The sequence below is a fragment of the Somniosus microcephalus genome, chromosome 10, assembly GCF_052327205.1.
Source record: "Somniosus microcephalus isolate GS21.2 chromosome 10, FLI_Smic_1.0, whole genome shotgun sequence".
In the NCBI taxonomy this organism is placed as follows: Eukaryota; Metazoa; Chordata; class Chondrichthyes; order Squaliformes; family Somniosidae; genus Somniosus; species Somniosus microcephalus.
The window spans coordinates 229,053,670-229,068,264 of NC_140996.1; the positions used below are offsets into that span (position 1 = coordinate 229,053,670).

Below are 14,595 nucleotides of genomic sequence, written 5' to 3' on the forward strand. Positions count from 1 at the left end.
ACACCCAGGTCCCTCTGAATGCAAACATTTCCCAGTCTCTCACCATTCAAAAAATATTCTGCTTTTCTGTTTTTCCTACCAAAGTGGATAACTTCCCACTTCCCCACATTGTATTCCATCTGCCATGTTCTTGCCCACTCAGTCAACCTGTCTATATCGCTCTGCAGCCTCTTTGCCTCCTCCTCACAGCTTACAGGGAAGAAAATTAGCCAGCTTTCCTCGCTATCCAGCGACTCTGCTGGAAGAAGTGGGCGTGTAGATAACAACTGCATGAATTTATACGGAGTCTCGTGGCACTTCACAAAGGGGTAAGAAATATAATTAGATAAGAGAATGGGCGGCAGGGTCATGGAGAGAGACATCGACATCGCCGCCCTAAGTGAGACCCGGCGGGCAGGAGAAGGCCAGCTCAAGGAGCAAGGCGATGACTACACCTTCTTCTGGAAAGGCAAACCTAAAGAAGAACGCCGCCTCCATGGAGTAGGCTGCGCCATAAAAATTGAGCTAGTTGAACATCTCAGAGACTCCCTTTGTGGAATAAACGAACACTTCATGACACTACAGCTCACCCTAGCCCAGAACCAGTGCGCTGCGGTCATCAGTGCGTACGCCCCAACACTGGAAGCCACAGACGAGACCAAAGAGGAATTCTACTCCAGCCTCGAACAATCCCTGTCCCGAGTCCCAACGGGCGACGAGCTGATCCTCCTTGGCGACTTCAATGCCAGAGATGGAAAGGACACAGACCTCTGGGGAGGTGTGATCGGCAGAGAGGGGATGGGAAAGTCAACTCCAACGGTACCCTCCTCCTGACGAAATGATTAGAACATGGCCTTGTCATCTTTTGCACTATGTCATCGTCCGAGCGAGGAACCGCAAGGACGCCCGCATCACCCGCGCCATGACAGGAGCTGACGACTGCTGGACAGACCACCGCCTAATCCGCTCTGTCATCTCCATCAACGTAGCCCCAAAATAGCGGCGGCAACAGAAGCAATGCCACAGGAAAATCAACGCTGGAGCACTGAAAGACCCTGCTAAGAAAGCCCGATTCAGCCTGTGCCTCACAACCAACCAGACGACTCCCAGTGATTCACAGACACAGAGTGTCTACAGCGCCTGATCTGCACTCAAGGCCTCCATAATCAGCACCTGTGAAGAGACGCTCGGTCACTCGGCCAGGAAACACCAAGACTTGTTCGACGAGAACGATCAGGAGATCCAGGAGCTAATAAGTTGCAAGTGCAAGGCATTCCTGATCTGGAAACAGCAACAAAACTCGAGAGCAAGAAAGCAGCTTTACAGACGCCTGAAGGCTGAGGTCCAACAAAAAGCTTGCGACCTAAAGAACAGATGGTGGGTGGAGAAAGCACAGGAGATCCAGCAGTTAACCGACAACCACGACATGCGTGGATTCTTTAGCGCAGTCAAGACCATCTACGGTTCAAGCACCCAAGGTCCTACCTCACTGTGGGTAAAGAACAGAGAGGTACTCATCAAGGACAGAGAGGCAGTCAGTGCCGCTGGAAGGAGCAATTCGAAGATCTCCTTAATCGAGACTGTCTTCAACGCGAGTGTCCTCAACTCCATCCCACAGCATGCTACCCGCCACCACCTCAGCACAACCCCAGCCCAGCATGAGGTTGAAAAGGCCATCCGACAACTGAAGAACAACAAGGCCTCAGGAGCAGATGGAATCCCCGCCAAGGCACTAAAGCATTGCAGAGAAGCACTATTAGCGCGAATACATGAACTAATTTCTCTTATTTGAAAGGAGGAGAGCATGTCAGGAGATCTCAGAGACGCCGTAATCGTGACCATCTTCAAGAAAGGTGACAAGTCCAATTGCGGTAATTACAGAGGAGTCTCCCTGCGGTCTGCCACAGGGAAAGTCATCGCAAGAATCCTCCTCAATCGCCTTCTCCCAGTGGCCGAAGAGCTCCTCCCAGAGTCGCAATGTGATTCCGCCCACTAAGGGGCACAATGGACACGATCTTCACCGCGCGTCAACTACAAGAGAAATGCAGGGAACAGCACCAACCGCTGTACATGGCCTTCTTTGACCTCACAAAGGCCTTCGACACCGTCAACCATGAGGGATTATGGCGTGTCCTCCTCAAATTCGGCTGCCCTCAAAGGTTTGTCACCATCCTCCGCCTGCTTCACGATGACATGCAAGCCGTGATCCTGACCAATGGATCCACCACAGACCCAATTCACGTACGGACCGGGGTCAAGCAAGGCTGTGTCATCACACCAACGCTCTTCTCGATCTTCCTAGCTGCATTGTTCCATCTTACCCTCAGTAAGCTCCCCGCTAATCTACAAAACAAACGGGAAACTGTTCAACCTCCATCGCCTCCAGTCCAGATCCAAGGTCGTCCCATCCTCTGTCATTGAATTACAGTATGCAGACGACGCTTGCCTCTGTGCACACTCTGAGGTCGAACTCCAAACCATCGTCAACACCTTCACCAAAGCGTACGAGACCATAGGCCTTACACTAAACATCCGTAGGACAAAGGTCCTCTACCAACCTGCCCCCGCCACACTGTACTGCCCCCTGATTATCAAAATCCACGACGAGGCCTTGGACAACGTGGACCACTTTTCATACCTCGGGAGCCTACTGCCAACAAGAGAAGATGTCGATGACGAAGTCCAACACCGCCTTCAGTGTGCCAGTGCAGCCTTTGGTCGCCTGAGGAAGAGAGTGTTTGAAGACCAGGACCTCAAACCCAGCACCAAGCTCATGGTCTACAGAGCAGCAGTGATACCCGCCCTCCTGTATGCTTCAGAGACATGGACCATGTACAACAGGCACCTCAAAGCACTGGAGGTACCACCAACGCTGCCTCCGCAAGATCCTGCAAATCCATTGGCAGGATAGGCACACCAACGTCAGTGTTCTCACTCAGGCCAACATCCCCAGCATCGAAGCTTTGACCACGCTCGATCAGCTCCGATGGACAGGCCACATCGTCCACATGCGCTCTACTCGGAGCTCTGACACGGCAAGAGAGCCCCAGGTGGGCAGAGGAAACGCTTCAAGGACACCCTCAAAGCCTCCTTGAAAAAGTGCAACATCCCCACCGACACTTGGGAATTCCTGGCCCAAGACCGCACAAAGTGGAGGAGAAGCATCCGGGAAGGTGCCAAACACCTCGAGTCTCTTCGCCGGGAGCAAGCGGAAGCCAAGCGCAAGCAACGCAAGGAGCGCACGTCAACCCAAGCACCCCACCCACCCGCCCCTTCAATCACCGTCTGCCCCACCTGTGACAGAGGCTGTCGGTCCCGCATTGGACTCATCAGTCACCTGAAAACTCAGCTTTAGTGTGGAAGCAAGTCATCCTCGGTTCCAAGGGACTGCCTAAGAAGAAGAGAAGAGAAGCAGATGGAGAGAGAGAGACAGCGAGAGGTGATGACGGGATTGTGGGAGGTGGTGGAGAGGTAGAGCTGGGGGTGATCAGCATGCACATGGAGCCTGACCCCACATGTGTGGTTAATGTCACCCAGGGCAGCGTGTAGATGAACAGGAGGTTGGGAGTGAGGACTTGTCTTGGCTGTAATGTCCTCCAGGGGCACAGAGCCTGTTGACATTCGCAGTCTGAGCTCCCAGAGAGCAGTGAGCCTCTGGAACACATTGCCGACTGGTGCAGCGTGTGTTGACTCTCTGACCACCTTCCAGAGGTTCCTGACTGGGGCCAAGATCGCCTCTTATAGAGGGCAAGTGTCTTGATAGATAACACTGGGTCCCTGTGATCTCCTGGACTGGTTTCAATCGCCTGACAGTTTCGAAGAGGAATTTTCCAGACGATTTTTTCACTTATCCCAGTGTCAGCTGTGTCTCAGTGGGCAGCACTCTCTCTCGCCTCTGTGTCAGAAGGTTGTGGGTTCAAGTCCCACTCTAGGCTGACGCTCCAGTGCAGTACTGAGGGAGTGCCGCACTGTTGGAGGTGCCGTCTTTCGGTTGAGACGTTAAACCGAGGCCCCGTCTGCTCTCTTGGGTGGATGTGAAAGATCCCACGGCCACTATTTCGAAGAAGAGCAGGGGAGTTATCCCCGGTGTCCTGGGGCCAATATTTATCCCTCAATCAACATCACTAAAACAGATGGTCAGGTCATTATCACATTGCTGTTTGTGGGAGCTTGCTGTGCGCAAATTGTCTGCTGCATTTCCTACATTACAACAGTGACTACACTTCAAAAAGTACTTCATTGGCTGTAAAGCGCTTTGGGATGCCCGGTGGCCGTGAAAGGCGCCATAGAAATGCAAGTCCTTCTTTATTGGCTCTGGGTTTTCTTTGCCTCTCCCAGGAGATGACATGGCTCCGGGGGGAGGGGGTCATGATGCTCCAGCCATGAGATTGGGCCAGGCTTGATCAACCAGTTGCACTTTTTTCCTGCCATCAATATCATACGTTCGCACACCTTAAGAATGGCCCTTTTGGCAGGAGCCCAATGTACCCGAGTGATGAGTGTGGTTAGGGTGCAGGTTCGATGGGCATGGGCAGGTAAAATGTCAACCGGAATCCTTCTGGTCTTCGGAGCAGCCTTTTAGTATCATATCCCATTTCTATTGCGCCTTTCACAGCCTCAGGACGTCCCAAAGCGCTTTACAACCAATGAAGTACTTTTTGAAGTGTAGTCACTGTTGGAATGTAGGAAACGCAGCAGCCAATCTGCGCACAGCAAGCTCCCACAAACAGCAATGCGATATTGACCAGTTTTAGTGACGTTGGATGAGGTATAAATACTGGCCCAGGACACCGGGGAGACCTCCCCTGCTCTTCTTCGAAATAGTGCCATGGGATCTTTTACGTCCACCTGAGAGAGCAGACGGGGCATCGGTTTAACGTCTCATCTGAAAGACGGCCCCTCCGACAGTGCGGCGCTCCCTCAGTACTGCCCCTCCAACAGTGCAGCGCTCCGTCAGTACTGCCCCTCCTACAGTGCGGCACTCCCTCAGCACCGCCCCTCCGACAGTGCAGCGCTCCCTCAGTACTGCCCCTCCGACAGTGCGGCGCTCCCTCAGTACTGCACCTCCGGCACTGCGGCGCTCCCTCAGTACTGCAGCTCCGGCAGTGCGGCGCTCCCTCAGTACTGCCCCTCCGACAGTGCGGCGCTCCGTCAGTACTGCCCCTCCGACAGTGCGGCGCTCCCTCAGTACTGCCCCTCCGACAGTGCGGCGCTCCCTCGGTACTGCCCCTCCGACAGTGCAGCGTTCCCTCGGTACTGCCCCTCCGACAGTGCGGCGCTCCCTCAGTACTGCCCCTCCTACAGTGCGGCACTCCCTCAGTACTGCCCCTCCGACAGTGCGGCGCTCCCTCAGTACTGCCCCTCCGACAGTGCAGCGCTCCCTCAGCACTGCCCCTCCTACAGTGCAGCACTCCCTCAGTACTGCCCCTCCGTCAGTGCGGCGCTCCCTCAGTACTGCCCCTCCGACAGTGCGGCGCTCCCTCAGTACTGCCCCTCTGACAGTGCGGCGCTCCCTCAGTACTGCCCCTCCGACAGTGCGGCGCTCCCTCAGTACTGCCCCTCCTACAGTGCGGCACTCCCTCAGTACTGCCCCTCCGACAGTGCGGCGCTCCCTCAGTACTGCCCCTCTGACAGTGCGGCACTCCCTTAGTACTGCCCCTCCGACAGTGCAGCGCTCCCTCAGTACTGCCCCTCTGACAGTGAGGCACTCCCTTAGTACTGCCCCTCCGACAGTGCAGCGCTCCCTCAGTACTGCACCGGGAGTGTCAGCCTGGATTTTTGTGCTCAAGTGTCTGGAGTGGGACTTTGAACCCACAACCTTCTGACTCAGAGGCGAGAGAGCTGCCCACTGAGTCCCGGCCAACACAATCAGTGCCACATCCTTTGTTCTTACATAAGAACGAACTGGCCAGTGTCAGCACACCAGCAGTCTCTCTTAAGCCAATACAAGCAGCACAAAATGTCATTTGCAAAGGGCCATCTGTCACTGAGACCTTATTTATCCCTTTGTGTTTGTCATTCCAGCTAATACCTCAGTAATTAAAGAGGGAACGTTGGCACCAGGCTCTTTTCAAACAGCCATCAAATACACATAGAATCATCGTATAGTACAGCACAGAGGGAGGCCATTCGGCCCATCGTGCCTGTGCCGGCTCTTTGAAAGAGCTCTCCAATTAATCCCACTCCCCCCTGCTCTTTCCCCCATAGCCCGTCAAATTTTTCCATTTCAAATATTTCTCCAATTCCCCTTTTGAAAGTTATTATTGAATCTGCTCCCACCGCCCTTTCAGGCAACGCATTCCAGATCATAAATAAATTCTCCTCATCTCCCCTCTGGTTCTTTTGCCAATTATCTTCAATCTGTGTCCTCTGGTTACCGACCCTCCCGCCAGTTTCTCCTTCGTGATTTTGAACACCTCTATTAAACCTCCCCTTAACCTTCTCCGCTCTAAGGAGAGCAATCCCAGCTTCCCTCGTCTCTCCAGAATTAAATTCATTTTAACATTCTTCAGCGGTTGGTTGAAAATAAATACATATTTTCGTTTGAACGGTGACTGTTGATGAGATTGTGTGTGGGAAGGGGGGCTGACAAAGGAGTTATTGAGACTGGCAATGTGAGGGAACTTCTACTCTCTGTTAATGCAGTTTGTTCATCCATTCTTGGGATGTGGGCGTCGCTGGCAAGGCCAGCATTTATTGTCCATCCCCAGTTGCCCTTGAGAAGGTGGTGGTGAGCCGCCTTCTTGAACCGCTGCAGTCCGTGTGGTGAAGGTGCTCCCACAGTGCTGTTAGGGAGGGAGTTCCAGGATTTTGACCCAGCGACGATGGAAGGAACGGCCGATATATTTCCAAGTCAGGATGGTGTGTGACTTGGAGGGGAACTTGGAGGTGGTGGTGTTCCCATGTGTCTGCTGAACCTTGTCCTTCTAGGTGGAAGAGGTCGCGGGTTTGGGAGGTGCTGCCGAAGAAGCCTTGGCGAGTTGCTGCAGTGCATCTTGTAGATGGTCCACGCTGCAGCCACGGTACGCCGGTGGTGGAGGGAGTCCTGGCCAATATTTATCCCTCAATCAACATTATTAAAAACAGATCATCACATTGCTGTTTGTGGGAGCTTGCTGTGTGCAAATTAGCTGCTGCGTTTCCTACATTACAACAGTGACTACACTTCAAATGTTCTTCATTGGCTGTAAAGCGCTTTGGGATGTCCTATGGTCGTGAAAGGCGCTATATAAATGCAAGTCTTTTTTTATGAAACTATGGGTGAAAAATTGAGTCGCGTCCCCTTTGGGGCGCTAACTTCGCCGGACCGCTACTTTTAGCGCCCCGGAAAAATGAGCACCCCCGCGACCGAAATTGAGTGGTAGCGCCCCAAGAGGGAAGCGGGGCACTACTGGAAGCGCCCCGTCTCCCTCTTGGGGCGCTGCAAGTGCACATCGCGCCACGGTATTACAGGCCTTCCTCCCCTTCTTAAAGGGGAGGGGCTTGCGCAGCCCGGGGCCCAGCTGGGCTCCCGGGGTTCAGGAGTGCCAGCAAAAGAGCCCGGCACTCAAGAGAAGTGCCGGGCTCAGGGAGCGCAGCCGGCACTCCGCGGGGTGGCGGGCAGGTCAGGAGGCCGGGGATGGGAGCGCAGACAGGTGGCCTGCAACAAAAATGACCGCCCGGCACCTCACCTTTAAATAGCGCCGCCCCGGCAGCAGGTAGGCCCCCCTGACCCCGTCGGACATGGCGTCCAGCGGTAAGTCAGGGGGTGCTACCGAAGATCGCGGCCGGGGCGCTGTGCATCCCAATGACGTCATCACTGGCGGCGCAGCGCCGCAGGGCGCTAACGGTTAGCGACGCCGCTAACCTCCCGCTGAATTCACCAGCTTACCAACAGGGTCCACGCCACTCAGGGATCATGTCTGTGAAGCTAGGCTGGAGTTGAATGGTCATGGAATCATCTCATTACTTGACAGCTTAAAATGTGCTATAAAAGCTCCCATCTCGCAGCTGTTCACTTTCCAAGCTCAGAAGCTGTTGCTTACTGCATTTGGAAGACAGATTGAGCTTTATGCAGGTTGCATGTGTTTGGAGCAAACTCTCTATCCAGTGTCACCTCATTGGAACACCCTCTCTCACCACTGACAGATCACTTCTGTCATCTCAAGTTCACCTGTCATCTATTCCATCAGCATGGGTTCGGTTTATACTCTCTCACCTTGGTCCTCAGAATCTGACCATGATCAGCCGCAACACCAGCAGCACCAGGCACACCAGCAGCACCAACACCACCAACCTTCTCCGCAATCACCTGAAGCTACACAGGACAGAGGGCATCAGCACCCGACCACATTGCTGCCCGGGAGGCCAGGGATGGCCTCACCATGGCCAGATTTACTTCACCTGATGCTGTACACCCTGGCACCACCCCACACCAACAACATAAAACATCCCTACAATGCCCAAGCCATTCCTTTCACATGCGTCACCATTATGGGGAGTACCGTTATGTCTCACCATTCACTGCAATTCACTAAGCCACTTCCAAAGTTACACACAAATCTGTCCAAGAACGCAAAGTGTTGAAAATAAAGGTTTCAATGTTTGACAGCACATTAACAGAAACTTCACATGAACATTGGCTAAAACACCCAAGTGCCTACCCTTGTGTGTTGTTAGTTGGTATGATTGGACTAGGATGAGGGTGCGTGTGAGGGGTGGCTAGTGAGTTGGGGATGTGATAATGTAGATAGAGAGGGATGGGTGGAGGTGCAAGGTAGGTTGGTGTGAGTAAGGATGTGCAGGAGTAGGGTAGGGAAGGCAGAGTGATGGGGATATGATGAGAGGCACAGCAGGATAAGGTTGAGTGTGGCTTGGCAGTAACGTTTCATGATCTACTGAGATCATTGAAAGGTTTGCAGCACTGCACCCAGCCCTGTTCCTGGGACTAGGGACAGGGTCACTGGCAAGGCTTGGAAGCTAAGCTAGAGCCAGGCCTGGTTAGTACCTGGAGGGGTGACCATCAGGGAAGACCAGGTGCAGAAGGTCACGGAAGGAGCCCCGAGGAGGGGCGGTTGGTGGGAAGGTCACGGAAGGAGCCACGGGAGGAGCGGCTGGTGAGCAGGCCCGGGCGGTGGGCTGAAGATTGTCGGACAGGAGGAATGGTGGAAATGGAATGGCGGCGCGCACCGACGCAGCGGCTTTGCTTCTCCCAGTCATGGGAGCTTGCAAGATCACATTTCGTTGTTCATGTACTTGTGCAATGGCAATAAAGTTGAATTATTATTATTAGATGACATCCCTGCTTGTGCCCTCCTCTGCAATGCACAACCAGGCTGTGTTGATCTCCTGGGGAGGTCTCTTCCACCCATGGGAAGGGAAGAGAACCTCCCTGCGTGCTGTGACTCCCTCCATCAGCATATAGAGGGAGTCATGGGAGAACCTGGGTGAGGCCTTGCACCTCCGTGCAGTGCTTGTCAGTGTTTGCAGCACCTCAATGCTGTAGAACACTGACAGCACAACGGTCAAAACAAATTTGCGCACGGTCCCTTTAAGGAAACCGGCTGATGACGCGTCATCAAATGACGCCATCAGACCGGCTTCCTTCAATTGGACCGAGAAACGCGCTGGGCGGGCTTAACAAGCCCAATCAACGTCGAATCATCGCACAGAGTGGGCAGGAGCCGGCAGCGGGGTCGGGACCCGCCACTGACGTCGCCCGCCACGGACCCGCCGAGGTAGGAGAAAGCGCAGCCTGTGATTCTGTGAAGTGATGGTCCAGTGGAGAACGGCACTGCCTGGTGAGATACTGAGCCACACAAGACCATAAGGCCCTAATTTCAGTCCTTGGTCTCTGTGAGCCAGGGCAACAGGGGATGAAATTGGACAGTGGGGAGGAGGGGGCGGGGACCTAAAAGCAGGCGGATTGGCATTGGCTGACTATCTTACCACACGCCCAATATTCAGTTCTATTGAATCAGTGGGTCTGAATATCGGGTGAAGTGTATAGCGGGCGTGCGATGCGATGCCGCCTGTTGTGCATCCCCGCTGCGAGTCCAATTTCACGCCCGCTGAGCGCTGGCACATTGTCTGCTGGTGGGTATGTTCCAGTAAGGCAGTGATCAGCGGAGGTGACTGATTCCCCCTCTCCTTAACCAAGGGACGCAGAGTTCAATAGCCCCACCTCTTGAGGCCAGCTCACTCAGCGCAGGCCGGGGATCCAATCTTAGACTTTCTAGGTCGCATGAGTGAGTCAGCTTTATAAAAATCCATGGCCGGGATACGGGCGTCGCTGGCAAGGGTGGCATTTATTGCCAATCCCTAGTTGCCGTGAGAAGGTGGTGATGCACCATTCAGACAATCAACTCAGTTGTGAGACTGGGAGTCATAGAATTATACAGCACAGAAAGAGGCCCTTCGGCCCATCGTGTCCGCGCCGGCCATCAAGCCCTGTCTATTCTAATCCCATTTTCCAGCACTTGGTCCATAGCCTTGTATGCTATGGAGTTTCAAGAGCTCATGCAAATGCTTCTTGAATGTTGTGAGGGTTCCTGCCTCTACCACCCTTTCAGGCAGTGAGTTCCAGATTCCAACCACCCTCTGGGTGAAAAAGTTTTTCCTCAAATCCCCTCTAAACCTCCTGGCCTTTACCTTGAAACTATGCCCCCTGGTTATTGACCCCTCTACTAAGGGGAAAAGCTCCTTTCTATCTACCCTATCTATGCCCCTCATAATTTTGTACACCTCAATCAGGTCCCCCCTCAGCCTTCTCTGCTCTAAGGAAAACAACCCCAGCCTGTCTAGTCTCTCTTCATAGCTGAGGCGCTCCAGCCCAGGTAACATCCTGGTGAATCTCCTCTGCACCCTCTCCAATGCAATCACATCCTTCCTATAGTGTGGCGACCAGAACTGCACACAGTATTCCAGCTGTGGCCTAACTAGCTGTGGAGGAGCGTAGGAATTTAGAGGACAACGTACACAAATCACTAAAAGTAATCAAAAAGGCTAGAAAGGAATGTTGGCCTTCATTTCAAGGTGGCTGGAATACCAAGGGGAGGACATTATGCTTCAGTTATATGGAGCCCATTTACAACACTGCCTTCAGTTCTGGGCACCGTACCTCAGGAAGGATATATTGGCCTTGGAGGGGGTGCAGCGCAGATTCACCCGACTGATACCGGGGGGGGTGGTTAGAGGGTTAAGTTAACTTGGTTGTACCCCCTTGAGTTGTGAGGGTTGAGGGGTGATCTAACTGAGGTGTTTAAAATGGAAAAAGGATTCAAAAGGGTAGATACAGAAAAACGATTTCTTCTGCTGGGAGAGTCCAGCACAAAGGGGACATAACCTTAAAATGAGAGCCAGGCCATTCAGGGGTGATGTCAGGAAGCACTTCTTCACACAAAGGGTAGTGGAAATCTGGAACTCTCTCCCCCAGAAAGCTGCAGATACTGGGGGTCAACTGAAAATTTTCAAGATTGAGGTTGACAGATATTTATTAGGTAAGGGTATCGAGGCGGGCAAATGGAGTGGAGGTACAGTTCAACCATGATCTAGCGGAATTGTGGAACAGGCTCGAGAGGCTGAATGGACTATTCCCATTACACACACTTTCAAAGCCTGCACATGAGGATTAGCCACTCGGGGTTAGTCCCAAAGGCCACCAGTTGCCTGTGCAAGTCATACCCCCAAGGAGTCAGCTGCTTTAGCGGAAAAGGAGAGGCAGGATTCATAGAATGATACAACATAGGAGGGGGCCATTCGGCCCATCGAGCCTGTGCTGGCTCTTTGAAAGAGCTCTCCAATTAGTCCCACTCCCCCCCCCCCCCGCCCCCGCTCTTTCCCCACAGCCCTGCAAATTTATCTTTTTCAAGTAAAGTGATTGGCAAAAGAACCAGAGGCGACATGAGGAAAAATGTTTTTATGCAACGAGTGGTTAGGAGTTTTTTTTATTCATTCATGTGATGTGGGCATCGCTGACAAGGCTGGCATTTATTACCCATTCCTAACTGCCCTTGAGAAGGACGGTGGTGAGCCACTTCCTTGGATCACTGCAGTTTTCCCAAGCGGTTTAATACAACTGAGTGTCTTGCTGGGCCATTTCAGAGGGACAGTTTAAGAGTCAACCACATTGCTGGGGGTCTGGAGTCACATATCAGCCAGACCGGGTAAAGGTGGCAGATTTCCTTCCCTCAAGGACATCAGTGAACCAGATGGGTTTTTATGACAATCTGGTAGTTTCATGGTCACCATTACTGACACCAGCTTTTTATCCAAGATTTATTTAATTAACTGAATTTATATTCCCCAGCTGCCGTGGTGGGATTTGAACTCATGTCTCGCGGATCATTAGTCCAGGCCTCTGGATTGCTAGTCCGGTAACATAACCACTCTGCTACGGTTCCCGTTTGCAATGCGCTGCCTGATAGGGTGATGGAAGCAGATTCAATAGCAGCCTTCAAAAGGGGATTGGATAAATACTTGAAGGAGAAAAAATTGCAGGGATATGGGGAAAGAGCGGGGGAGTGGGACTAACTGGATTGCTCCTCGAAAGAGCTGGCGCAGACTCGATGGGCCGAATGGCCTCCTTCTGTGCTGTACTATTCTATGATTCTATGATGTTATATATCCAACTCCCTGTTGAAAGTTACTATTGAATATAGACACAAAAGGCATCAAGGGGTACGGGGAAAGAGCAGGAATATGGTATTGAGATAGAGGATCAGCCATGATCATATTGAATGGCGGAGCAGGCTCGAAGGGCCAAATGACCGACTCCTGCTCCTTTTTTTCTATGTTTCTATGAATCTGCTTCCACCACCTCTTCAGGCAGCGTATTCCAGATCAGGACAACTCGCTGCGTAAAGCAAATTCTCCTCCTCTGGTTCTTTTGGCAATGATCTTAACTCTGTGTCCTCTGGTTACTGACCCTCCACCAGTGGGAACAGTTTCTCCTTATTTACTCGATCAAAACCCTTCAAAATTTTGAACACCTCTATTAAATCTCCCCTTATCCTTCACTGCTCTAAGGAGAACAATCCCAGCTTCTCCAGTCTATCCACATAACTGAAGTCCCTCATCCCTGGTACCATTCTAGTAAATCTCAGAGATTGACAGACAGTTGAACTACAAGGGAATCGAGGGATATGGAGATCGGGCGGGAAAGTGGAGTTGAGGTCGATGATCAGCCATGATCTTATTGAATGGCGGAGCAGGCTCGAGGGGCCAATTGGCCTACTCCTGCTTCCTATGTTCTTAAAGCTCCTCTGCATCCTCTCCAGAGGAATATAGAAGGTTAAGGGATGATTTGATTGAGGTTTTTAGGATTTTGAAAGGAACTGATAGGATAGAGAGAGAGAAACTCAGGGAGTCTAGGACAAGGGGACAGCACCTTAAAATCAGAGCCAGGCCTTTCAGGAGAGAAATTAGGAAACACTTCTTCAAGCAAAGGGTGGTAGCAGTGTGGAACTCTCTCCCACAAAGAGCAATAGATGCCAGGTCAGTTAATCATTTTAAATCTGAGATTGATAGACCTTTGCTCGCCAAGGGTATAAAATGATATGGCGCCAAGGTGGGTGGATGGAATTAAGATACAGATCAGCCACGATCTCACTGAATGGCGGGATAGGCTCGAGGGGCTGAATGGCCTCCTCCTGTTCCTATGTTCCAAGGCCTTGACATCTTTCCTAAAGTGTGGTGGCCCAGAATTGGACACAGTACTCCAGCTGAGGCTTAACCAGTGATTTAATAAAGGTCTAGCAATAAGGTCCTTGCTTCTTTGGGATTCGAAGTGAACTTAGTGATGTTATTGAAGGGAAACCCACCATGGGTTAGTCCGTTACCTGTAAGAGGAGCCGGTCCCTCTCTCCTCTTTGATCTGCCGGTTTAAAGCATCTGCCACTTTGCCCTTTGCCGGATCGTGACCCGCCGCTGGCAGTGCCGCCGGCGTCGCCGCAGGAACCGATGGCTCCTCTCCACCAGGCACTGGGGTCTGGCTCCCCCTCTCCCCCTTGGGTATCCAGGGGTGGTAGTCGCTCCTCTTGGAGATGGGCCAGGCCTTGAAATCCTTCTTGTACTGTGTCTCTTTCTCCAAGGGCGTGTCCGTCGGCGTGTACTCTTGCTTGGGCTTACAGCTGGGCTCCGGGCGCACCTTCCAGGGCCGATAGTCCTGCCTCATGACCGACTCCCGCCGCGATCCGGGCCTGGCGCTTCCTGATGCCAACACTACTTCCGCTGCTGCTTCAGATGCCTGAACATCCCAGAATATAAAAACACATCACAAAATGTATCATCTCTTATGTGTAATCCAACATCAATACAACAACAACATCTTGCATTTATATAGTGCCTATATTTCACCAGAATGATACTGGGCTAAAAGGGTTAAATTATGAGGACAGGTTGCATAGACCAGGCTTCGAATGTAGAAGATTAAGGGGTGATCTGATCGAGGTGTTTAAGATGATTAAAGGATTTGACAGGGTAGAGAGAGAGACTATTTCCTCTGGTGGGGGGAGAGTCCAGAACAAGGGGGGGCATAACCTTAAAATTAGAGCCAGGCCGTTCAGGGGTGATGTCAGGAAGCACTTCTTCACACAAAGGGTGGTGGAAATCTGGAACTCTCTCCCCCAGAAAGCTGTA

General features: G+C 52.3%; 1 protein-coding gene across 2 annotated transcripts in view; it reads right to left on the bottom strand.

Moving 5' to 3' along the window:
- Positions 1 to 14,595, bottom strand: part of map6a (microtubule-associated protein 6a) — a 76,669-nt gene that overhangs the window by 42,466 nt on the left and 19,608 nt on the right. For both annotated transcript variants that reach the window (XM_085999724.1, XM_085999723.1), the window contains one exon: positions 13,797 to 14,203. In XM_085999724.1, the coding sequence (XP_085855850.1) occupies positions 13,797 to 14,203 (407 nt within the window). The remainder of the gene's footprint in view (positions 1 to 13,796; positions 14,204 to 14,595) is intronic.